Below are 27744 nucleotides of genomic sequence, written 5' to 3'. Positions count from 1 at the left end.
CTAAGTTATTAACCAGATACAAAAGACATTTGAGTAATTGACGATGTAATTTAGTTTTATAAAGTTAAGTTTTTAATTGAGCAGAATGCAGGACAGCCATAAGTCGTTTCTGATCAAAGATTTGTTGGGAGATGTTCTTCGGCCGGTGTCGGGTGAGTTTATTTATAATTTTATTATTTACTAACCAAATTTTATTGAAATGATACAGTTAAAATATATACCTACAGAAATGTGATAAAACATACCAAAAGAAGACAACATTTGTTGTGAAAAAAAAATGTTCATCACACCAGCTCGTGCTATTTTTTCTTCTTCAAAAACTGATGAGAATAAAGTTCCATTTTATCCTCTAGAGTGGCAGAGTAATTTGATACAAATATTGAGTTATTTTCACGTGTTTGGCTGGTGAGATTGTCTGGCGGAATTGACTTTATATGATTTTGAATGATAAAAATATTTAATTGCGTTCATTTGGATTATACCTATTTGTAATGTTTTTCTGTTCGCATTTTCTTTGCGTTGGTGTGATGAAAATTTGTCTTTCACTCGGTAGCAAAGTTTGTTTAACCTCATGCCATGAAACCGTCGCAACGCTCAAGATTCCTCCTTTCAAATTTTGGAATCTTTAGCTGACTCGGGTATCAATATTTTAGCACAGTAGTTAAAAAAAAAACAACATTGTCTCCCTTGTAAAAGAAATAACTAATGTTTCAAGATTTTTTACATGTACCTTGCATAAATATCTATATGAGCTAATCGTTGTTTGTATCGTATACTCATTTATATTAATTGTATTATAGCTATTGACTAATTCTGCAGCGCAGCGAATTCTAACTGACGAATCAAAAAGTAGGCAATAAAATTTATAAATTTATGTTCGTCAACTATCATTTTCGTGATTGAACATTGAAGTTTTTAAGCATACTTATTTGTTTCTCCTTTTGTTACTAACCTAGATTTGAACTGATTGTTTCAGTTATTTAAGTGTATATTTTCCAAAATACGCCATATTTTTTTTACAAAATAGTTAGATACGTGTACATACCTACATGATTGGAGTGTTTACGGCACTTAATAGAATGGTTCATATCGGGGAAGGAAATAGTCAAGAAGTTTATTGATACTGGAATAAAAATATTTTGTATGGATGAAACGTATCACATTTCCTCTTACCGGAAGTAGTAGGAATGTAGGAAACAGTAACCGGTGTTAGAAAATAAAGTGATTTTAGGGTTCCGTATTCAAATTATGCCGACGGGTGACGTGGACGATAATCTATCTGTCTGTATGACAATTAAAAATTTAAGGTTGACTGGTAGAGAATGCCATAAGTGGCATTATGTCTAGGTACTTTGTATGCGCTTTGATTGTATTCTGTGCAATAAACATAAATAAATATTACATATATTCCTGCCATAAACTAAAGTTTACCATTGCTTACGCCGAACATCGCCTGCCTTTCAGTAAAACCGGCCAACGAACTATACCTACTTATACCGAGTGTGGCCTGAAAGACGAGCAAAAAATTAAACTGTTGGCTATACTCCTCAAACCGACCAACATTTTTCCCGACTTTTAAAAATAATGAGGACTTAAGACTTCGTATATTTTTCATACAAAATAAATATTATGTATTATCTTCAATGTACCGTATAATGGGGTGAGTAGGGTTCGCGGGGAGAGTTGGGTTATGAATGGGGAGAGAAGGGATGAAAGGGGGGTGAGATGGGTTTTTAAGGCAACTGCTACATAAATAATGTATTCCAATTTAAAATGGAGCTATAGTAATACTCATAACAAAAAAATCGATCCAACAATCTTCCAAAATTACCTTTGTATGGAAACCCAACTCACCACAAATACGAGGGACTACGGGGTGAGGTGGGTTTTCCTGTTTATCGTCAAAGTTATGAAATGGAACTACCCAAAATAAAATAAAAACTAAAATAAAACCGGCCGGAACATTCATTATATAGGTACACCATTCAATTTGCATATGTAAAAATAAAATGTTATCGAGGTTTGAATGTTTAGTTTTGCGCCTACTCACCCCATTTTACGGTACGCCATTATCATTGTGATTGACGTTGCTTGTCACGCCTTAATATTATTTTATGCAACCGTTGTTTAAGAGAGGTCAAAAAAGGCAAGTGGCGTGAGTAACAATTTGAGGCGAAGCCGAAAATTGTTAATAAAGACGCCACGAGTATTTTTTGACTCAGTTAAACAACGTTGCATACAATACTTTTTCTACGACCAAGCACTTACTTTGAAATAAAATTGTAAATCTTGGAGGATACAACTAAACGGAGTAGCCATTAACAGGCTTTCCCCTCTGTCGAAAATAGGCGGCCAACGGTCATACACAATGTATGGACTGACGTTTATCTGACATGGCTATTTTTACGTTACGCATACATTTGACGTTCCCCTCCCCCGTAAAAATCGGCAGACTGTTTTGTACAGAAAATTACAGACATGGCGTCTCCGTTTGATTATATCCTCCAAGTTGTAAATATAACAAATATTTTTCATTGAGGTATGGCCCTTCGAACTGACAAGTGACAAGTTATGATTTTGACATATTTATTTTGTTCAACTAGTTTCGTTCACCTAGCTAATTTTAGTTCTCTAACCAATACTTAGTGATAATTCTTATAATTATACCAAAATAACAAAATATGGGACATAGTTTTCACAATTAAATATACCCACGGATGTTCCTTGTTGACTTTTGCATGAAAAAATGAAGTGTAAATGTAGCCGGTGGCGGCCGGGCCGGCGCGAATTTGTGCTTTGTTTATTGATGAATGATGATATTACTGTTAAATTATCTGAGGTGGTAAGTTAGTCACTTCTATATAATAACTAGCGACCCGCCCCGGCTTCGCACGGGTTAACAAATTATACATAAACCTTCCTCTTGAATCACTATCTATTTAAAAAATCCGCATCAAAATCCGTTGCGGATCGCTAGTGATTATCATACTTAAAATTATATCAAGTAGCAAGGACAAACAATCTAAGTAAATAAAAAAGTGCTAAATTAGAACAAGTTTCATAAATTAAGTTGCTATGTGGTATGTAGGTACTTTGTTCTTAGTTTGATTCTAAAATTATCTTTCTCCTAAAAGTTCTATTCTTAACCTCCAGAATTGCACTCCTATTAAATATTACTATTTATTTATTTATAAAGGAAGTGATGAATACATAAATATGTATATACATTAAAAAAAATTGTCGCTGTTGGAATTAATGGAATAGTCGACGCTGAAAATATGCTAGTACCTCACCTCATTTGAAGTAAGACATTGTAACACCTCATTTTAGGAAATGAGGTACTCATACAAACTCATTTTAAATTGATGTCCTACCCACAGCCTACCCATCACTAGGAGACAAGACGTATGGTAGTTTTAAGTTATATTTTTATTCCACCAGTTATATTTTTAACCATGTTGAAACCAATTTCAGTGTCTTTCATTAGACACGCCGAAAACATAAAAGACGAATTGGATAAGATACTTTAGAAATTTGACAAAAAAAAATCGTTTATTCAGATGAAATAAACCCTAACATACATATTTTTTCTTCTGCCAAACTGCAGGACAGTTTGTTGGCAGGTATCTGTAGACCTCGTTTGCAAAATTTTGAACAGTTGGACATGCGAAAGCATTTTTACCCAAGCTGAAATGGAGACGATTCGCTCGAGCTGTTAGCACCAAGTACACAAACGACAACCATATATCCGACGTGGCCTGATCCTGCCGGCACCTAACATGACTATGTGCTGCAAAACCTCTCCACCCTCATCAGCATATCACGTACGTGTTCAAGTGTGCAGGGGCCCTAATAAGCCGCCAATTTGCAAGTGTGCGGTCGCCCTTACACTGTCGCATACATTAGGACCTAATTGTTTAATCTGGCATGCTAATTTTTAGTTCCTATGCATTTTTCATTAGTTACGGTGAATCTTATTTAGTTTTTTCATGTGCTCAGTTACATGTATATGCACGGAATAGCTTTTTTAAGGACGTTACAAAAGGGTGCTAATAATACGATAACAAGCCAACTCGAACGTGCACTAACATCAAACCGATATTAGAATGATATTACAATCAAGGCAGTCATCGCGCGGGCGCCCCGCTCGTACTGAGGTAAAATTTGTACGGACATGTCAGACTTGTCTGAGTGAAATAAAATGCGCGTCAATCACCAAGACGATCGTCAAGGTCGTATCAAAACCGTTACAAGTTGTTCAATCTGAATCAGGCTTCAGTTTAACACTACCTACTAGAATGAAGGTGTGAAATGTCTTTTTATTAAAAATCACCATTGAAAAACGAGTAACAGCAAATATGTTAGAATTATAAATCATATACGATCTTTTACATTCTTTTGCTTTCATAAGTAATATAGTATAAACTATTGTTTTAAAGCGTTTTTCAATATTTTTGAATATAAATACACGTCAAGATTGTTTACCTTCTTTCTAATGCTAAAAAACGAACTATAACTAGGTACATAGGTACATGTTAACTATGTACGTGTTAAATACTTATCTACCTAAGATCTAGTGTATAAATTGTTTATGTACCTTATTTGACATGTAAAACATTATGTTTTATGAATAAATAATCAATCAATCAATCAATCATGATTTAATAATAAATAACACGTACCTAAGCGGATTTTACCTGGACTGAATCATACCTTAGGCTGATGCGCGTATCCGAAGTACAATTTTAGCTAACAGCGACTTACTCCACCATAAAATACCATAATAAGTAAACCTTATTCCAAAGACATAAGGTGGTGGACTGGTCAGTCAAGAGTGCTGTTAGTACAGTCGCCATCAGATATATCGGCGCGGTCGAGGTGCTCATAAATAACTGTTCACGCCTCTATTGTCAATGAACTAGAATGCGTCTTCAGATATTTTTGAATACCTTGGCCGCCCCGATATATCTGACGGCGACTGTACGTGCGAAAACTTAGAAAACTACAAACTAACAACCCACTCGAGTGTCGTCCACCGTCGACGGAGCAAAAGGTCGTGTGTCCATATACAGAATACACGACGCTTACGACCCTTCGGCACTGGCCTCGTTACAGTGAGAGCTCGAAAAATGGCCGACGGGTTACGAGTTAAGTTTGGCGACTTCGAAAAACTTGGGTTTTAGGGATATTTGAAGTACTTATAGACGTTTTGTAAAAACGCGTCTAGCTGTGTATTGTTCCAATTATGTTAAGGGACAATATATTTTGTTATTAATGTAAGTTTGTTATTAATTATGTTTATGGTTTTAATTATTAAATTATAAAATGACAATATATTGTACATATTATAGAGGGTAATATATATTATTTATTTCACTTCTTTATTAATATCTTGTACGGATAAAACACTGGACGGGAGATAAATATCCCGTTTGATGAAAAGCTGATTCTGTGTTTGAATGAATGAATGAATGAATGAATGAATGAATGAATGAATGAATGATAATTTATTCGAAACACACATACACAACAACACTAAAATAGGCTTAAATCTAGGTAAATTAGTAGGTAAGTAACAGTGCTGCGAGGGGTTCCAGAAAAGGATAACACTCAGCATGTGTCGTAGCACATGAGTTGTGTTACGACGCTGATTTTCAGTGTACCCATTGACACTTAAAACAAACACAAAACAACACAGAACATAAAAACAAAACCGAAGCAGAATACAACAGAATGTGCAGTTGACACTGTAATTTGTTTATAAAACCGGGACATGTTTATTTATAAATATTTGTACAATACATAAATAGATACATATTTGAGACTTAAAGGGGCGACCTCTTCTTCGTACAAATGTAGTTCCCATTTTCCTCTACGGATATTGACTAGGGCATGCTCCCGGGAATTCCCGGTTCTTAAATTCCCGGGAATTCCCGGGAAATTTATAGTGTCGAAAGAACCGGTACTGAAGAGCCGGTACCGGTACTTCCCGGTTCTCATCAGTATGAGTATTTATTCCCATTTCAATAGTAGTAATGTTTTAGTACTTTAGCTCGGGACATTTAATAAACTGGTGCTATGAAACGGGGAACCCAAATAACCCGAAAAACTAACCTAGTAAAGTAGGTAGGCATTCCAATCGATATTACGGACAATAGTCAATTTTAAAAATTCACCCTAGATTCTATTTCAATTTAGTCGTCGTAATCATCGTCCAGTACTGTATGCCAGTTACATAAAGGACTATGATATTAGGAATCTATGTACGTTTCTGTCGTATGTCCCAATGGAGCCTTAGAGCTACTAAATTACACCTGTTTAGATGAATTATGTGTCTATCTATACATTTTGACCCGGGTGACTTCGTAAAATAGGTGTGCCGGTTAATTTCGTAAAATAGGTTGGAACGCTAATTAAAGTGTTTTTTTTTTATAAAATAAGTCATTTATTAACACTTATGCAATTATTTATATGAAAATAAGTCATACATAAAGATTGTACGCTAACACAAACAATTTCTTAAAAATAATCATAAGATGCCTTGAGAACCGGGAAGAACCGGGAATCCCGGTTTCGGCCTTGCCCCGAACCGGGAAATGAAATTCTTGGTACCGGGACCGGTACTGCATGCCCTAATATTGACATTATGGATAGTAGATATTTTTAAACAATTTGATGTACATTAACCACGCCCATTCCTTTGATTTTTTGATTACGTATTATAAGAGTTAGAAGAGAAAAACAAATTCCATTTACAAATTTTTGTAAGCTAAGCTCTTATAAGCTCGCGCTGGCGGTGAATGCGTTAATACAAATGCCAGCTACCCAATGATTTATAACTCAAGATAGGTTATAGGCGTTCCAAAATTGAAGCGCTTACCTTGTGACAAATTGGACAAGTTCCTTTATTCGCGGCTGGACAAGCGAGAAATGTGCACGTGCTAACGAGCTCCCGCACACCGGAAGAGAAAGAGACGACCTTATGTTTAACAACAAGTGTGACAAAGATGGATGGAATGAGAAAATACATCGAAAATAACAGATTTCTTCGTAGGCACAGAAATAAATATGGAAGTATTTTTTGTGCTCCTCAAGTATGAGTATAACCTATCTAGGTTATATAATGTCATTGCAGCTACCCGCTAGGCGGGAACTCTGTTCATGGGCACTTTTCGCTACATACCTATGGTTTGTCGGAGTTTATCCCGTGTCAGGCGTGGCTCACTCCGCGATTTCGTCGCGTCGCAACAAGTACCTTAAAGTACATCCGTCCTACACCAATTTTGGTGGCTAGCTTGCGCCACCTAGCGGTCATATCTGTCCTAATCGTAACAGACGCGTTTTGTGAGAGAGTGACTGCCGTATTCGAACTTCAAGATATTCACAAGAGACGACACGTACTAGATCCATTCTAGATACGTTATAGTTTAGATTTCAACTAGTTCTCTTTTGCAGCGCAATTCCGTCAACCAATGTCACTTTTACGATAGATCGTGTTAGATATCTATTAGATGTGAATTAGATCTCTAAGTAATATCTTGTGGAAATCGTTCAAGAGTATCTCCAGAATCGCGGAAATGTCAAATATGACAGGTTAGATTTTAAACATATCGTTATCGTATCTTGGCGATGTCTAAAAGATATCTAATAGATGTCTATTACAAAATCCGAATCGGGCCCTGAATCTTCTGTACCTAGTACATACTATTATTTATTCTGTGCCCGTGTTATCGGTTACGCTCGTAGCGCGTAGCTCGCACAGGCAGATACTCCTCGGCCCGATTCGAATAATGCTTATAAAAAGTCGCAGCGGTATACCGATCTGCCAATGTCAAATGTGACGTTTTTTGGTTGTAGAAACGTCGCTGTGATTTCTTATAAGCATTAATAGAATCGGGCCGAATGTAACGGAACTTAGTGCGACGGCGTAGCGCTCCGTACGGAGACCAGAGGGACTACCGCGAAAACCGAATTTCGCAAATTGCGGGGATCTTTCTCTTTTACTCCAATGAAGGCGCAATTAGAGTGACCAGCTGCCGTATTCGAACTTCAAGATATTCACAAGAGACGACGCGTACTAGATACGTTATAATTTAAATTTCAACTAGTTCTCTTTTGCAGCGCAATTCGGGCAACCAATGTCACTTTTACGATAGATCGTGTTAGATATCTATTAGATGTGAATTAGATCTCTAAGTAATATCTTGTGGAAATCGTTCAAAAGTATCTCCAGAAACGCGGAAATGTCAAATTTGACAGGTTAGATCTTAAACATATCGTTATCGTATCTTGGCGATGTCTAATAGATATCTATTACAAAATCCGAATCGGGCCCAGAGAAACATGCCCACAATATACGAAATTCGGTTTTCGCGGTAGCCCCTCTGCATTGGAAAAATTACAGTTCAAACATTTAAAAGAGGAATGTCATAAGTTTATTATTATTATGGTAATTAATATATTTAATTTTTATGTTATAATTTTATTTGTGTTGTTTTACAGTTAGTGTTTTTCTCGGGTCGTCGAAAAATGTTTTGTATTTAATTCGGGAGCAAAGTTTGTTTTACCCCCGCGCCCTAAAACCCTCGCAACGCTCAAGATTCTACGATCGTGTTTAAATTTTGGAACCTTTTTGCTCTGGTATCAACATTAGCACGAGCGGTTAAACAACAATTTTGCCCCCTTGTAAAACAAAAAACTATTGACGCCAGTTTTATTAAGCAAGGAACATTTTACGGATGTTTTTAGGGTTCCGTACCCAAAGGGTAAAAAACGGGACCCTATTACTAAGACTTCGCTGTTCGTCCGTCCGTCCGTCCGTCTGTCACCAGGCTGTATGTCATGACCCGCGATAGCTAGACAGTTGACATTTTCACAAATGATGTATCTCTGTTGCCGCTATAACAACAAATACTAAAAATAAAATAAAATAAATATTTAAGGGGGGCTCCCATACAACAAACACGATTTTTTTTGCTCTATTTTTTGTTGATAGTGCGGAACCCTCCGTGCGCGAGTCCGACTCGCACTTGGCCGGTTTTTTTAATGGGTCACACATGACAGTTGTTGTTTTAGTTCGGTAGATATACTACTTATAATCAGCTTGATGGCTGCATACTTCTACTGTAACATATTGATTTAAGTAAGATTATTTTTTAAATATGCTAATTGTCAAATAAAGGCATGAAACCTCAGCAAACGAGTTGACAAGGGCTCATTACATGTGTTTAGTTGTAAGAGGGATGATTGTCCCTGTCGTGTGGCGCGCCTTAACCGGGGCAACTGAGCCATCTTGATACTTGATTACACTGTCAATGTCAACTAGTTGATTTTGCTGTTATGTCAAGTAAACGGGCGTTGACGCGGGCGTCTGCGCGGAATAAAAATAATCGTAGAATGTATGGGATCCCATACATTTCACGACTCTTCTCTTTCAGCACAGACTCTATCATGGTTGCGTCTTTTGATTCAGGTATTTTTAACCGACGAAAAAAACGGAGGAGGTTCTCAAGTCGACGCGTATATATATATATATATATATATATATATATATATATATATATATATATATTTATGTACAGAGTAGTTCGATTTTGATAATTATTTTTTTATTGATGAAAGGGTATACCCCGAAGTTGGTCCCATATAAATTTGGAAAAAAATCCAACCTTAAGGGTAGGAAAATAGGAAACTAAAAATGGAAAAATAAAAACTTTTTACAAAAAAAAATAAAACCGACTTCAAAAAGGATGAAATAAAATATTAGGTATCCTTTTTGAAGTCTATGCGTTACCAACTGATATGTTAGAAGTCGGTGCCAAGCCAAGTAGTAACAATACCAGTCAATTAAAAATAATCAGCTTTATGGCTATAAATCCCATTTTTGACTGGTATTGTTACTACTTGGCTTGGCACCGACTTCAAACATATCAGTTGGTAACGAATAGACTTCAAAAAGGATACCTAATATTTTATTTCATCCTTTTTGAAGTCGGTTTTATTTTTTTTTGTAAAAAGTTTTTGACGTGTTAACGTCTTATAAATCGATGAACACCGGTAGCATGCACGAAAAAGTGCCACGTTGTGGACAGATCTCCATGGTAACGTTGTAGACAGATCTCCATGGTAACGTATGAAAGTATGTAATTTTTCATCAATGTTTTCTTATGACGTTATCACGCAAAATTATCGTCCGTAAACAGACTTTACAGACAACAATTTTTTTTTGTAAAATATGAATTATAGAGTTTTCTTAAGGTCTCCCCCTTGCCAACTAGGTATTTAGTCTATATGCTAGTAGGTACTACTCGTATTAAACATGTGAATCATTTCACGGCTATACAGTATACAGGTATGACAAAACGTCGTTATGTTATAGCGATTAACGTGTCTTATAACTCAAGTACCTTAAGATACAACCCGCGTAAAAACGGATAGACAGCAGAGGTTGGCAGATTGTGGCAGAGGGCGGCAGACTGTGGCAGACTGTGGCAGAGGGCGGCAGACCGTGGCAGAGGGTGGCAGAGGCATTACGGAACCCTAAGTAGCAGATTAACCAAAAGTCGAAACTGAAGTTAATTTACAGGCCTATTCGAACGTACACTGACATCAGAATGATATTTGAATAATGTCATTTAGTTATCTGCGCCTCGCTTGCCACAATCCATTTAGGCCTGTACGAGCGAAATACACGATAATTGACATAATTTACCTACATGTCAGTGTACGCTCGAAAAGGCCTGTTAAGGGGCCCACAGATTATCAGTACCACTACCATGAGTTCCGTAAATGACAGTCGGAACTGTCACCTTTTGCGTTTAACTGATAGGCTGATATTGTCCGGCGAACTGGTAGTCTGTGGTCTGTGGGCCCCTTTAAACGTTTGCAAAGCATAGTAAAATTAGCGACTACATTACAAAAGATCAAGATTATTCGGGTCGTGTTGCGCCAGACCGCGGGGGTCTCGGCACAATAGCGCCGGGGGTCATCCCATTACTGGGTGATTACAACAAATTTGGAAGGATAATATTTGTGACCCTACCTACACCCGTGACGGAGTGGGATGTCAATGATTATTGTTTTTAGTGTCGATTGATGATGTTAAATTTATTTATTTAAAAAAATTCGCAGAAAATACAAATAAGTTTTTGGCAAAAATTTAATTATTGGTACAAGCTTTTATCGCTGACTGTACTTTTCTTACGACAGACAACTAATACTCATCGAGACAATTCTAAAAAACCCTAACACAATTAGGTTGCGTTGTTTCATCACAGAGTTCCTATGGCCACCTCCTGTCTCCATCATCAGATCAGGTCGACAGTACCATATTATTGTATTGTCATCAAAACTACATACGAGGGGCGTTCAAAATATTCTCGGTATTGATATCTTACGACCTCTTCTAAAATTTCTTTCGTTACTGGCCGCTAAGGTTTATTCATTGACATTAAAAAAAAGTATAATTCGAACCGAGATAGTCTTTTGTTTTTCTGCAATTGCTGAACAAACATGAACATCATGTGCGAATTGACAATGTTAACTAAATTAGAACATCGATGCGTGATAAAATTCTTGACAAGACAGGGTAAAAATCAAAAAACCATAAAAGAGGAAATGGATTGTGTTTACCGTGAGTCTGCTCCTTCTTTATCTACCATTCAAAAGTGGTCAAGCGAGTTTAAACGCGGAAGGGAGAGTATTGAAGATGACCCTAGACCTGGCCGGCCTGTAGTAGCTACTTCACAAGAAAATATTGATAAAGTGGAAAAACTTATATTGGAAGATGGTCGAGTGAAGGTAAAATCTATAGCACAAGTAACGAATCTCTCTATTGGTACCGTACATGATATTATACATGACCATCTTAATATGTCAAAAGTAAGTGCAAGATGGGTTCCGCGAATGCTGACTCGGCTTCAAAAAGACATGCGTGTAGCTTGTTGTTCCGATTTTATTGACCTGTGCGGTGAAAATCCTGATGAGGTGCTGCAAAGAATAGTTACTGGAGATGAAACCTGGGTTCATCATTATGACCCAGAGAGTAAACAAGAGTCCATGCAGTGGCACATTAAGGGTTCAGCTCATCCCAAGAAGTTCAAGGTCATCCCTTCAGCTGGCAAGGTCATGGCCACGATATTTTGGGATTGTGAAGGAGTATTACTAATCGATTATAAAGAAAAAGGTGTAAATATCACAGGACAGTACTACGCTAACATTCTACGTCAATTAAAGGATGTAATTAAAGAAAAGAGGCGAGGAAAGTTAACCAAAGGTATTCTGCTTCTGCATGACAACGCCCCCGTCCATACTGCTCATATTGCCAAGGCAGCTATTGTTGAATGTGTGTTTAAAACTGTTACTCACCCACCGTATAGTCCGGACTTAGCCCCCAGCGACTTCCTTTTGCTCCCCAATCTTAAAAAGGATCTGCGTGGAAATAAATTTTCTGACGATGAAGCATTGAAGGCGGCAGTGTAGGAGCATTTTTACACGAAAGATAAAAAATATTTTTATGAGGGATTAAAAAAAATAATTGATCGATCTTTTAAGTGTATGAACATAGGGGGGGAGTATATTGAAAAATAAAAATATCAAACTTTTCGTACTTGTTTGTTTTCATTCTCATACCGAGAATATTTTGAACACCCCTCGTACAGCTGCCAATTTTCATGACGCTACGACCCTTGGAAGATGGTTAAATTAGTTACCTTAGATTCCATTACATAGTTAGTTACATACAGGTCGACCTAATAAAAGCATGTTAAAAATGCGCAAATGGTGGATATAAGCCTAGTGCCATTCTCTACCAGTCAACCTTAGGGCTAAACAGAGATGTAGAAATTATGTTTTATTTTAAAACAGAATAAGGTATCGAACGCTATTAAACGACTTTCACTTTACCGAATGGTTAATTTTATTTAAATCAAAAATAATGTCTTGTTTATTCCAATGTTTTTTGGTATTTTGGCTTAAGTTACTAGATTTTTTTGCATGTGAAGAACAGACATACAAACAACAACAATTCTCTGTCTTAACAATCAAGTTTTATTCATCAACATCACAAACCAATCACCAACAAATAAAACAACTTAAAAACCATTCACCATCCCATTGATTCCAATGTCAATTCAAAATCTAACTAATACTTAAATAAAACGTCTAAAGCGCCATACTTTTTATTTTAAATTCGGACGTTTAAAAAAAATACAAAATGGCCGACGCGTGTCTGTCGCGTGCGCATTCGAGGGTGGCCTGCTGTGTCTTGTTATATTCGCCGATTTTATTATACAGCTGATTTAAAGGATTATAGACCTTGTGTTATTGAAGGAAGGAGTTGGAAGGTTGTTTGCGTAAAGTGGTGGAGGTGTGTAGGCATAAGTCAGTAGCAATTAATGCACTATTGACGTGTGTGAAGGTTTGAAGAATATCTCTCTTTATTTTTAAGTGATTGGGAAAATAAAGACCCACCTGAAAACCGAAAGATGATATGCCATAGATAGCCCATAAGAAAGAAACTAAGAAATATGTAGTACCTACCTATGGAACGCTCACTTCACTTATTTTTCATTTCTCATGTTCTGAAAGTGGGTCTTTGTGGTTCTAAAAAGTGTGCATATATAATGATACGTTTCTGCTCTAGAGCACTGTACTTTCTAAGTACGTTTTTTGTGCTAAATTGTAAATCGTTACATTAAAATTGGATAAACAACCAAAACCCAATTACCTAATAACTAAAGTTTCAAATCATCTTATACCTTTAAACGAGCAATTCTTGTATATTTATGTGGGTATATACATACATACATGTATATTTCGGGGATCTTAGAAACGTCTGTAACGATTTCGATGAAATTTTCCATATGGGAGTTTTCGGGGGCGAAAAATCGATCTAGCTAGGTCTTATCTCTGGGATACGCACTCTTTGAGATTTTCCGAGCATAGCTCGGTCTCCCAGATATTGATAAAATTAGGTACAAGCAAACACCCAAACTACTCACGAAGAACTTGACCTGGTTTTGTTTCATTTCAGTTTATTCACAGTAAATTGAATGTCTCATTTCGCTCGTAGGAAAGAAAAGGATAAAAGGAGTTTTATATTTACGTTCTCTTTTGCGACGATCTATTCATGCTCGTACTAATTCATAGAAGTGTGAACTCTTTTTTTTATTATACCTTCAACGTTTCATTTTTAGGGTTCCGTACAAAAAAGGTACAAAAGGTCTTATTCAAAATTCAAAAATATTTATTTCGTGTGGTTTACACACATAGATATGTGCGACTCTGATGTCCGACCGTCCTTCTGTCTGTCACATCGCTAAATATCTCGAGAACTATAGTTTAGCTACCTACCTATTCTTTTTCGATTTGAAATTTGGAATAGTTATAAACAGCGCTAACCTAGACACATAGATAGTGTTATTTCTTTATTTTATTTTTATTATAAGTATATTATTGTAGTATTATAAGCACAAAGATAGTATGATTATCTGTCTATGTTTGAAATGAGTTATACAACTGTATAACTCATTTCAAACACTGTACTGTGTGGCGGTACTGTACTAGACAGTTAGATAATTGAAAGTTTATACAGAATCCTCGGTGCGCAAGTTTAACTAACGAACTTGCACTTGACCGGTTTTATTTTATTTTTAACCCTTGAGAAAAAAAAGGGTGTTAGAGTCAGACCAAGACAAGTCTGCAACAACGATTTAGCGCTGGCGGTACACCGAGAAATTCAGTAAAATGCTGCAAATGATGTTAAAGGTATGAAAATCGGTACGATTGATCTTTAGAACATTTGAAACAATTTGACCCGAAGCACCAACAAATAAAAAAAAACAAGGGGAGTTATGACGTCGAATTAAAAAAAAATGGTTTAGAACCCTATCGTGTACAGTGGGCGTTTTCTAAAATAAATATTGAAAACCCGATTCTCCCAGATCCTGGTGTTTTTGGGTTCTTTCAACTCAGAATCACTAGCATATTCAATCCTGATGATAAAAAAAATTGTCCCAAAATTTTGTATGAAAATTGTACATTCCACTACGTCACGTTGCATACAAGTAAAAAATTTTCTCATACTAAAAACGTGACGTAATGGAATGGAAATTTTGGGACATCTTTTTTTAATGGTAGGATGGAGAGTGCTGTCGATTCTGAGTAGAATGTCCAGATTTGAAAGAATCGGGTTTTCGATATTTATTTTAGAAAAAGCCCGTGTGGTATTATTCGAAAGGGATTTCTAAGCCGATTCCAAAAATATGTCACATCACTGGGAACACCCAAATATTCCGAAATATGTTTTTCCGACTTTCATAACCTCGATTTTCATAATCCCGATTTTTTATATATCCGAAATATCGAAATTACGACTTTGAAAACCCCGAAAGAAGAAAATCACGACTGTGTTATTTCCGAATACTTAAAATCCGATTTTCATATGGACGATGTTGGAACTTACTTTAATTACAACAGTGATGTTGGCGTGTGTCTGATATAGTTTGTACCTACATAGAGTTCTTATATGTACCAACGTAAACTCTGGCTATATAGAAGAGGTGTTCTAAGACAGCTAGATGTCACATTTACTATATGTCATTCTCTTATGAACGTTTGCTGGTGCATCATGCACAATACATTTTGGAAACATTAAGTATGTTATTTGATTGAGTAGTCTACGGTAAAATCCAACATGGTAGCAGAGCGTGTACTCAATTCGCTACTCTAACATTTTCCAAAAGTGTGCGCGTGTGATTTCGTAAAATTATTTTCAAAATTTATTCGCAAGAAAACAAAAGATGGCAACTGCCATTCAGAATGTTTCTATTGAAAAATTATCCGGGATTGACAATTATCCGTCTTGGAAATTTATGATGCGGATGGTGCTCATTCATGACGATCTTTGGGATTGTGTGAGCACAACAGAAAATAAAAACGAAAACGCGAAAAAGCAGGAGAAGGCGCTCGCGAAAATCGCCTTGAACGTGAAGCCTTGTGTATTTCCACAAATTAGAAATGCCAAGACGGCTCACGAAGCGTGGAGCAATCTGCAGAAGGCATACGAGGACCGAGGCTTGTCACGACGGCTCGGATTGCTTCGCACATTGTTCGCCACCAAGTTAAGCGAATGTGCGAGTATGGAGGCATACGTGAATAAGGTCATGGATACATCGCAACAACTGAGCGACATCGGAGCGGCTTTGGAAGATGACTTCGTGGCCGTGATTTTACTCAGCGGTTTGACAAGCGATTACGACCCGTTGATTATGGCTCTAGAAAATTCGAATACGTCACTGTCAAGCGAAAATGTCAAAGCGAAATTGCTTCTGGAAAACGCGAGACGCGATGAGAAAAGCGGAGATGCTACGGCTTTAGCAGCTCGAAAAGCACGCAAGCCTATTAAGTGCTTCAGATGCAAAAAGAGTGGACATGTCAAGAAGGATTGTCCTGAAAACTCTGATAGCAAGAAGAGTGACCGGAAAAGCCAGGCGCATCTCACAGCGTTAGCCGCAGGAGTCAAGAATGACGTTTGGTACGTCGACAGCGGTGCGGCGCAGCATTTTTGCAATGATCGCAGCTATTTATCAGATTTTACAACTGAAAAGCCAAAGAAGGTCTTAATAGCCAATGGCGAAGCATTACCGACAGCTGGGAAAGGAACTGCGCAAGCTGTGTTAAAGGACAATAGTTTGAGATTGATAAGTAATGTGTACTTAGTCCCTAAATTGTCTGTTAATTTGTTATCTGTTAGTGCGATGGATAAGAAAGGTTACGAAATTGTGTTTCGTTCTGGCGGGTGTACAGTCTATGACAAAGGGGAGGTTTTGGCTACTGCTACCCTGAGAGATGGTATTTATGAACTCGATGCCATTGAAACTGTTTCTGTCTCGTGTAGTGAGCCGTCCTCGGAGGCCATGTGTTCGTCTTTGTCTGTAGGTACAGGTGACAGCAAAGCGGTGCCGGCACGTCAACTGAAGGATGACAGTCGTCCTGTTGCCGTGAGCGTGAAGCAAGCGCCGCAGTCCCCTGCTACTGGAAACCAGTCAATGCAACAAATTTGGCACCATCGTCTAGCGCATCTGAACACCCGAAGCATGGAGTTACTGCGAAAAGGTATGGTCACAGGTATTTCTTATGACAACAATAACTTTCAGTCGTGTGTTTCCTGTATCTTAGGTAAACAGACTAAGTTGCCATTTCCGAAGAAATCTGAGACCAGAGCCAAGGAAATCCTTGGAATAGTTCACAGTGACGTCATGGGACCACTGCCATGCCCGTCCCTAGGTGGGAAGAGATATTTTCTGTTGTTTATTGACGACCTGTCACGAAAAACATTCGTTTATTTTCTTAGGAGAAAGGATGAGGTTTTCGAGATGTTTAAAGAATTTAAAGCTCTCGTAGAAAACCAAACCAATAAGAAAATAAAAGTTCTTCGTAGTGACAATGGTGGTGAATATGTCAATTCTAATTTTCAGAAGTTCCTGAAGAAGCATGGAATTCGACATCAGACCACGGTTCCAAGGTCGTCAGCTCAGAACGGTGTCGCGGAACGCGCGATCAGAAGCGTTACGGAGAAAGCCAGGTGCATGCTTCAGGAAGCAGGCTTGAAAAAGGAATTCTGGGCAGAGGCGGTCAACACCGCCGTCTACTTGAAGAATCGCTCTCCAACTAAGGCTGTGATGGGCAGTACACCACAAGAAAAATGGACAGGTAAAAAGGAGAATCTGAGTTACCTGCGCATTTTTGGTTGTCAAGCGTATGCCCTTCAGCACAAACGGGACAAACTGGATCCCAAAAGTAAGAAATATATTTTTGTCGGATACTGTGACGAGTCAAAGGGTTACAGATTGATAGATCCGGCGAGCCCGAAGAATGTCATAAAGGCAAGAAATGTCACTTTTCTTGAACATGCTTTTTGGAATGACACTTCAGCGGATGAGGATGACAGTTCACGTTACACTCAGATTGGTTTGTTTCCGAACAATGTAACTGTCACTGATGACGTTCAAGTGCGACCCGCCTTACCCGATTTACCCCAAGAGCCCGCAGAAATATCGAATGAAAACTGTCAAGATAACAGTGTCAATACGATAGATGATTCTGAGAGCAGTAGTGAGACCCCAGATGACCCTGCGGATGAGACGTATGTCCCAGGAGATTCCACACTGGAAGACTACGAGAACTCTACGGACGAAACTAGTGAGTTTGAGTCGGCTAGTGTAGCACGCACTGTATGCAGTGACACAGGGGACCCTCAGACAGTTCGCGAGGCACTGAACGGCCCGGAAGCGAGTAAGTGGAAAGCCGCGATGGCGGAAGAGTATAAATCCTTCATCGATAATAAATGTTGGACTCTGACTGACCGCGATACGAAGCAACGGCCGGTCAAATGCAAGTGGATCTTTAAAAGAAAGCTTGGCCTCGACGGGGAAATATTGAGGTACAAAGCGCGCCTTGTTGCAAAAGGTTATACCCAGAAATATGGTATTGATTACGAAGAAACGTTCTCCCCTGTAGTACGATATTCTACTATACGTACGTTACTAGCTTTAGCAGCGGAACACAACATGAATATCGAGCATCTGGATGTAAAAACGGCGTTTTTGAATGGAGATTTAAAAGAAACCGTTTTTATGGAACAGCCAGAGGGCTACAAGATTAAAGGCCAAGAAGATAAAGTTTACAAGTTGAATAAGGCCATATACGGACTGAAGCAAGCTTCGAAGTCTTGGTATGAGAAAATTAATGGCGTTTTGACAAGTAAAATGAAATTTAAACGTTTATCTTCCGAACCTTGTGTCTATGTCAAGTCGAGCGGGAAATCTATGATTATAATTGCGCTCTATGTTGACGACATAATGCTGTTTTCTTCAGCTGATTGCCAAGATACGGCAGGAATCAAAGAAGAATTAAAGAAAGCCTTCGAAATCAAAGATTTAGGGCCAGCACACCACATTCTTGGAATGAGGCTTTGCAGACAGAACAACGAAATAACTCTAGACCAGTCAAGTTACATTAAGAAGGTGCTAGAACGATTTCACATGTCAGATTGCAAACCTGCGCGAACACCTATGGAAACAGGTCTGAAGCTCGTGAAATCTACAAAGAAGGATTGTACGCACGACTACAGAGGCCTGATAGGATGTTTGATGTACATAGCGGTATGTACGCGACCAGATATTTCGCACGCTGTTAGCTCGCTCAGCCAGTTCAACGACGCGTACGACGAGACTCACTGGAAGGCAGCGAAACGCGTTCTTCGCTATCTGAAAGGTACGCTTAATCATTGTTTAACTTTTCAGAAGTCAGGGTTAGATATCGTCGCGTATGCTGATGCCGATTTTGCGTCGAATGAGGTCGATCGTCGATCTTATACCGGTTACGTCTTTAAGATTGGAAATTCTACCATCTCTTGGGAGAGTAGAAAACAAAAGACAGTCGCTCTTTCAAGCACAGAGGCCGAATATATGTGTCTGTCAGATGCTTGTAAAGAGGCTCTTTTTCTACGCAAGTTTCTGTTCGAAATTTACGGGGTACAGTATAGGATTACGTTGTTTAATGATAATCAGTCTGCACTGAAGTTGTGCACTAATTCTATGTACCACGCCAGGACGAAACACATTGACGTAAGACATCATTTCATCAGGGAAATTGTTGAGGAAGGTACAGTCGTCTTAAAATACCTATCTACTGATGAAATGGTGGCCGACGTTTTAACGAAACCGTTGGCAAAGGAAAAACATGATAAGTTTGTAGGTCATTTATTTGTATCGCTTGAAATAACATGATGGTTCTAAGCAGTAGGTATACTTGCAGAAGTATAGTTTGTTTTAGATCCGCTTCACATAGTTTTGAATATTTACTGTTTATGTGTGACGGATACTTTGATAAATTTATACTTTTGCTGTGTTTTTGCCGTTGTGATGTTTTATTATTTTTAGACAGCGGATGTGTCTTTGTTTAAGTAGATTATTTATCGTGTTTACTTAATGTGTGTAATGTGATTTACATGAGTTTATATTGGTTCAAGGGCCAGTGTTGGAACTTACTTTAATTACAACAGTGATGTTGGCGTGTGTCTGATATAGTTTGTACCTACATAGAGTTCTTATATGTACCAACGTAAACTCTGGCTATATAGAAGAGGTGTTCTAAGACAGCTAGATGTCACATTTACTATATGTCATTCTCTTATGAACGTTTGCTGGTGCATCATGCACAATACATTTTGGAAACATTAAGTATGTTATTTGATTGAGTAGTCTACGGTAAAATCCAACAGACGAAAGCTTAAAGTTCCGATTTAGAAAAAATCCGAAAATATTTTTTCCGAATTTGTCTATTCCGAAAAATCATTGACCGATCGGAAATAAAGTAATTCGGTATTCAGAAATTCGATCTTTTGTAAACTCGGAATAATGAAATTCGTGATTTTCAAAATAAGACTTAAACGCACTTTTTTAAGTCTAACTAACCAAAATCCCAATCGGAGCACCCCACTATCCACGTGGTCTTGTCTGTCCTACCCCTAGAGTGTATGTAAAAAGCCAGCTTCGGCTTGCTGGTCGCCAGGCGACCAGCCTCATCCGCTTCGGCTCACATTGTGCTCTGCGCTTTGCTACGCAAGGGCGAAGAGGCTGCTATTCCCGTAGCGCCGGAGCAAATGTTCCGTAGATGCCCGTAGCGCCCAACAAAAAAACTGTTGCCGTAAAGTGGCTTAGGTTAGGTTACAACTGCAACCCCACGAAAACTGTTGCCAGAAAAGTGGGTTAGGTTAGGTTAAAACTGCGTCCCCCGAGAAAACGAACTGTTGCCAGAAAAGTGGGTTAGGTTAAGTTAGAACTGCGATCCCACGAAAACAAACTGTTGCCTGAAAGGTGGGTTAGGTTAGGTTAGAACTGCGACCCCCAAGAAAATGAACTATTGCCAGAAAAGTGGGTTAGGTTAGGTTAGAACTGCGACCTCACGAAAACAAACTGTTGCCAGAAAAGTGGGTTAGGTTAGGTTAAAACTGCGTCCCCCAAGAAAACGAACTGTTGCCAGAAAAGTGGGTTAGGTTAGGTTAGAACTGCGACCCCACTAAAACAAACCGTTGCCTGAAAGGTGGGTTAGGTTAGGTTAGAATTGCGACCCCCAAGAAAACGTACTGTTGCCAGAAAAGTGGGTTAGGTTAGGTTAGAACTGCGACCCCACGAAAACAAACTGCACGAAGCAAACAGCAAGCCGAAGCTGCGAAGGCGAGCATTTATTGTGCCTGCGCTTTGATACGCAAGGGCGAAGGGGCTGCTTTGCTCGTAGCGCCGGAGCAGATGCGGAGCACGAATCGATAAATTCGGAATTTAAAAAATGGGGATATTTAAAATAGGAGTCACGTGGAATCGGAATTCAAATTTTCGGAAGAATGGCATTTCGGAATTCGTGATTTCAAAAATCGTAAATGTTAAATTCGGCGTTTATCACTATCGGAATTTATATATACGGAATTATGTGGTTCGGAATTTAAAAAAATCGTCTTTTTTGCTATTCGGAAATATACACTTTCGTGATTTTCATCGTTCGTAATTACGACAGTCGGAATTTTGATGGGTCGAGCATTTAAAAAACGGAATAATAAAATTCGATATTCTAAAATTCGGCATAAAATATTTCGGAATTATGTAGTGTACCCCACATCACTACATTTTAGTAAAAAAAATTTATTATAATAAAAATAATTTTCAAAACATACCAAGTTTGGGCTTCGCGAGATACAATACCGTACAATATTTTTTTGTAAAATATACCTCAAATTATACCTAATATCCTCATATCTAACCCTAATAAAGCAATTTTGAAAATAATTACATTTAGTATTTTTAGGGTTCCGTACCCAAAGGGTAAAAACGGGACCCTATTACTAAGACTCCGCTGTCCGTTCGTCCGTCCGTCCGTCCGTCTGTCACCAGGCTGTATCTCACGAACCCTGATAGCTAGACAGTTGAAATTTTCACAGATGATGTATTTCTGTTGCCGCTATAACAACTAATACTAAAAACAGAATAAAATAAAGATTTAAGTGGGGCTCCCATACAACAAACGTGATTTTTGACCGAAGTTAAGCAACGTCGGGCGGGGTCAGTACTTGGATGGGTGACCGTTTTTTTGCTTGTTTTGCTCTATTTTTTATTGATGGTGCGGAACCCTCCGTGCGCGAGTCCGATTCGCACTTGGCCGGTGTTTTTTTTTTAATTTTTCAATTTTACAAAGTTTGATCTATGAATCTCTCAATTAAATATTTAAAACGAAAAAATAAAATTAATATATAACGGTTTTTTCAGAATGTCGCTTATATCTCGGAATCTATAAGTCGTACTAAAAATTTGTCTATGTAAGAATTAACTGAAATAACTCACCTTTAACGCTCCCCCATTTCCTCAAGTTCTCCACCCCCGACTCATCAGAACTTCTTCTTACGTAAAGCTTAGATATTACCAAAGGAACATGTAAACCAAGTTCGAATACTCTTATTTTACCCGACATTATACTCATATTTAGTAATTCGGCAAAGTAAATGAGCAAAATATTTTCAAGATTGCTTTATTAGGATTAGATATGAGGATATTATGTATAATTTGAGGTATATTTTACAAAAACATATTAAACGGTATTGTATCTGGAGAAGCCCAAACTTGGTGTTTTGAAAATTATTTTAATTATAATAAAAAAATGACTAAAATGTAGTGATGTGATATATTTTTTGAATCGGCTCAGAAAGCCCTTTCGTTTAATACTACACACGATACGTTTCTAAACATTTTTTTTTAAATTCCATTCAAAAAAAAGATGACGTCATAACTCCTCTCGTTTTTTTATTTGTTGGTGCTTCGGATCAAATTGTTACAAATGTCCTAAAGATCAATCGTACCGATTTTCAGACCTTTAACACCATTTGCAGCGTTTTTTGGAGAACCGCTATCGCTAGATTTTGATAGCACACCACACGCAGTGCAAGTCTTATTTTAAACGTCAAACTTCTATGAAAAATAAATAAATAAATGAATATTTTCCTCAAAATAATTTCTCTGACATTATTCCCGCGAGTGATCGGGCCCAGAAAAGCCGGCTCACGTCTAAACGTGCCTCTCCGCCGCCAAGTATTTATGCCGAGGCCTCAAGAGGCCACACTCGCAATCCACGGCCCTCCACGATAATGACGTCTTGTGTTTAATCCGCCTGTCTAAACACGTATAACGATACACCCTTAGCGAAGACTTGAAAATGTGGGTTTTTAACCGACTTCAAAATTTCGGGGGAAATTCTTGTCGTTAGATTTTTTGTGTATGCATGATCACCGATTTCTTGAACACGGCTGGAGCTGAACCGATCAGAAATAATAATTTGTACCACTCTTTTATTAAGTTCAACAGTATCGGATCAATTTTAATTAAACTTCAATTAGTCATATTGATAGGGAACTTTGCATATGATCCAGGTACGTATAATAATTTGTTACAGTCGAGCTGATCTGATAGACCTAGGAGAAAGATCTAGGGTGCTTCGGTAGCTACTACTGGTAATTTACTAGTTTTATTCAGACTAATAAATAAATGATTTGTTTTGACGACTGCAATACTTTGAAGGAGTAACGTGCAGTCAACAATATAAAAGTGTATCAAAAAATTATATTTTGACAAAAAAATATGTAGGACTTGTTTAATAAGGTCACCTGCGGATGTCGGATTACTTACACGTAACGGAACCCCAAAAGTCGTCAGTTCTTTTTGAATCTCTGAATTATTCATCAGTGACCTTTTTTCGGGAACACGCCTTTTATTCTGAATTAAAATTTCTCAAATTTCGTTCATTATTTTAACAAACCTGACTTAGGAGTTAGGTCCCAACGTTTTGAACGTGGCGTTTATAATTAAGTCTTTAGTGAATATGACGTCACGTTCGAAACGTCAACGTCAGTAAAAGAAAGTTTATGCTACAGTCACATAAACTAACTCAAAATGAAATTCTTCCTTGGACCTTTCTTTTGGTTGACTGAGTTTTCTTCCTGACTCCTCCTTAATACTTAAATATGCTACAAATTAAGTACCTTATTATGGTTCCTCGTATCGAAAGGCTTTATTATCGTATCTTAGCACTTTCACTCGTAGGAGGAAAAGCACACATAAATAAGTTTTACTTTTCAGTCGTCTCATTCTATCACACTAAGAGTGAGATTTTGCATCGCGATTTAACCTATAGACACATCGTTGATTGCTGTACGCCATCCCTTTCTAAAGCTCAAAAAACAGGGAGCATTCATAAAAGAAATTATAAAGACCATTACTCGGTACACAGGCCGTGCTACACTTTTACACAAATTAAAAGACGCCATACAGAAGATTCGCGCGCAAAACACCATTCAGGCAGCCCGCGGGCTTAATTAGAGAAGAGAGACCGTGTCTATGGTCGTTCCTTTTTTAAATTCCCGCCTTTGTGCTCGAGTGTCAGCTCTTTGTTGTCGGTACCGTGCTTGTAATATGGTGAATGAGGGCGGGTACGTTTGAGTTTAGGTAAGTTAATGAGGGTTAAGAAAGGTTTTAGGGGTGGATTTTGGGAAAGGTTTTCTGCGGCATTGATGTGTTTTAACAATCTTCTCTCTGTCGAAAAGAAGTAAGTTCGCAGTTCGTCGGCGACTGTCTTATTTTGCTCTCTTCATTTGTTAACCCTATGTAACAGCGTAGGTATTTTGTTAAACATAATTTTTAAAGTTGGGGGAAGGTGTCCAAAAGTGGTTTTCGGGGTAAATATGTACCTACGATAATGATAAATTGACAAGAGCCGCCTAGAATAGTCAGAAGCAATTATGAATGTTATATATTTAAATATGTATTTATCTATATAATTATGTACTTACGTATATCGTCGCTTAGTACCTGTACCATAGTACAAGCAAGGACAAGCTTTGCTTCGATCTATGTAAGATTGTCGCGGAATATTTATTTATTACTTAACTCAATATATCTCCCCTAGATGGCGTCACCGAAGACCAGGACACCAGCCAAGCCTCCGACAACGACGACGACATCTCCGTTGGCGACAACCGCAGCGACGCCTCGTCCAAGTACGACAAGGACAAGGCCGAAACGGCGAGGTCCACGCCCGTGGACTTTAATCGGCCAGAGTATTTCAAAGAGGAGTTTGAGAGGAACGAGAGTTTGAAGTTGTATAATGGTGACCTGTTCCATATGTACAGGTAAGGATGGTAAATGTTTCAAGTCATCTTTTAGCAAAAAAAATGCTTACAAATAGAAGTAAAAATGGAAAAACTGAATATCTCGACTAGACTTGAACTCGCTACTCCGGGATATACCAGCCCACCGCTCTACCAACTGAGCTACCGAGGCTTACTTGATGACAGCGAATATTTACATCATACCCTTCATATGCGCCTTAGGGTGTTTTTATAAATGACTTAAAAGAGTGCCGCAAAGATACGTTCATTTTCGTATTGAAGGAATGTTTAGTACCCCGCGCCGCATCGCTTCGGTTCGCGTTCGCGTGTTGTTTGCCTATACGTAGTACACTACGTTAGAAAGTCACTCAAAACATACGCGCAACCATCCACTTTTATCTGTAAGTCACGTAAAAATATATTGACAGGCCCGAGCAAGGCAAGGAGGAGGAAAGCTTCGTGATCTCCGACAGCATCTACGGCAGGTCCATGGACTTGTCGAAGAGCTCCTTCCAAAGCCAACTCTTGGCTGGATTTGCGTCCGTCATGGCGGGCGGCTCTCAGAGGGAATCCCAGGAGTCGGCAGGTGAGGATCAATACAATACAGATACTCTATATTGCACCCCCCATTACAGAAAACAATACAAAGAATACAGAAACGAAGAGGTCAGAGGAGAGAATCATACATACACTGACAAAATATCGCAAATTTTTCCCTAAATTTCCAGGGTTCTTTTTCCTACTTTTCATTTGCTATTTCGAAAGAAAAAAAACCATGAGTTAGCAGGCGAGGATGGCATTTCATATCATTTTAATAATATATGATGAAATCCTTGCCTGCTCGCTGCCACATTATGTGGAATGAGCTCTCGCATTTCCTATGCGTTATGACATCGTTTTCTTCAAGAAGCGTGTATTCAGATTCCTCAAAGTTCAGCTTCACTGTAGCTTTCTTGATATTGATTATTGTTGGTTTGAAACTAAGCCACAAAACTACTGAAATTCCTCTTATTCCCTAGACCGTCAACCCCGAGCCAGCTCCTCGCGCAAGCCCCGCCGCCGCCGCACAGCCTTCACCCACGCCCAGCTCGCGTACCTCGAGCGCAAGTTCCGCTGCCAAAAGTACCTGAGCGTCGCCGACCGCGGCGACGTCGCTGACGCCCTCAGCTTGAGCGAGACACAGGTCAAAACCTGGTACCAGAACAGACGGTAAGTATTCTCCTCTTATTCTTTATTCTCTGTTGTCTATTCTCTTCTCTCATCTCTTACAAAGCGAGATGACATTCACAGTGCCCCTACCTCCCTTTTGGATGTAGTTTAAAGACAGGGTCCACTATTTTCCTCTTTTAGAACAAAATGGAAGCGCCAGAACCAGCTCCGCCTGGAGCAACTCCGCGCGCAGGCGGCCGGCGGGGGCGAGCGAGACGTCCGCTCGCTGCCTCTCGCTTGCGCGCTGCTCCCGTCCTACCCCGCCTACATGCACTGCCATATGTGAGCTGTGGACCTCTGTTAGCCTGGTAAGCTTGACTGCAACGGGGTTAAGAAGAACAGGGGACAAAAGGGACACATATGGAAAAAAAATCTTGCCACAGAAAGTATAAAATCAGAGCAATCTAACTCTGCAGAGGAGATTCAGAGGCGGAGAGGGAAATACCACAAATAGCAAAAAATTAAAATAATGATGATGTTTACAGTGGTACTCTCTCTCACACTTTCCTTGAGCAAAGTCTGTGCAGAATTAGATTTGACGGATCAACAAATACATACCTAGTAAAATTTTATACAATTATTGTTTTATAGAAAGCAGTCAGCGGCGGTAACAAGCATGTAATATGGACCATAAAACTATATTTAAAATCTTATCATGGAGCACTGCGGGTCCGTGAAGTTTGAACAATAAATATTTCATATTACTTATATTTATTCGGAATATTTGCAACTACTTACGTAAAGAAATTTTACCAATCGAGTCATGTTTCTTAAACAACTTGTACTATATTACTTAAAATAAGTATTATTTTTCAAAACGCATCAAATAAAAGTGTAAATACTGCTGGTATATGCATCTTAGTACGATCCGCTTCCTGCTATGAAATATTTTTAACATGTTCCATATTACACCATAAACCATGTTTTCGAAATAGAATATAAAAAAAAATAACTATATTTTATTAATGTTCTTTTACTAAAAATCTAAAATAACTATATGTTATTTTTTTTAATGTTCTATTTCGAAAACCATTTCGAGATATGAGGTTTTCAAACAGTTTTCGACATTATTTGTTTCGATATAATAATCGAGGATTGAACATATGTTAACGTGAAGGCATCAAGTTTAAAATAAATTGTTTAGGGGGATATATTTATGTCCAAGAAAGTAAATAAGAATTTATGTTTAATAGTCAGTAAGAAACTGTTGATACTATTGTACATTTTTAAGCACAATATTCATAACATAAAACTCACAATCAAGAAAACAAGTAGCTTATAGTTATTGTATTAGGGCTGCTATAAAAACGGGGTTATAAAAAAAATCG

The 27744-nt window shown here is 38.3% G+C and overlaps 1 protein-coding gene across 1 annotated transcript; it reads left to right on the top strand.

Annotated features, from left to right (window-relative positions):
- Positions 1-30: 30 nt before the first annotated feature.
- LOC134661793 (NK1 transcription factor-related protein 1) lies at positions 31-26764 on the top strand. The gene is made up of 5 exons (XM_063517983.1): positions 31-152; positions 25006-25228; positions 25636-25793; positions 26227-26416; positions 26558-26764. Exons 1-5 carry the CDS (start codon positions 86-88, stop codon positions 26700-26702), a joined length of 783 nt encoding a protein of 260 aa, XP_063374053.1. The 5' UTR covers positions 31-85; the 3' UTR covers positions 26703-26764.
- The last annotated feature ends 980 nt before the right edge of the window (positions 26765-27744 follow it).

Source organism: Cydia amplana, chromosome Z (genome assembly GCF_948474715.1).
Source record: "Cydia amplana chromosome Z, ilCydAmpl1.1, whole genome shotgun sequence".
Taxonomy (NCBI): Eukaryota; Metazoa; Arthropoda; class Insecta; order Lepidoptera; family Tortricidae; genus Cydia; species Cydia amplana.
This window is presented reverse-complemented; position numbering and strand designations above follow the sequence as displayed.

Bases quoted from the DNA above. Each gene is read 5' to 3' on its own strand.
- LOC134661793 (XM_063517983.1), top strand. From the start codon at position 86: ATGCAGGACAGCCATAAGTCGTTTCTGATCAAAGATTTGTTGGGAGAT. The intron at 25,229-25,635 runs GTAAGGATGGTA...ATATATTGACAG, and splicing joins GACCTGTTCCATATGTACAG to GCCCGAGCAAGGCAAGGAGG. The intron at 25,794-26,226 runs GTGAGGATCAAT...CTTATTCCCTAG, and splicing joins GGAATCCCAGGAGTCGGCAG to ACCGTCAACCCCGAGCCAGC.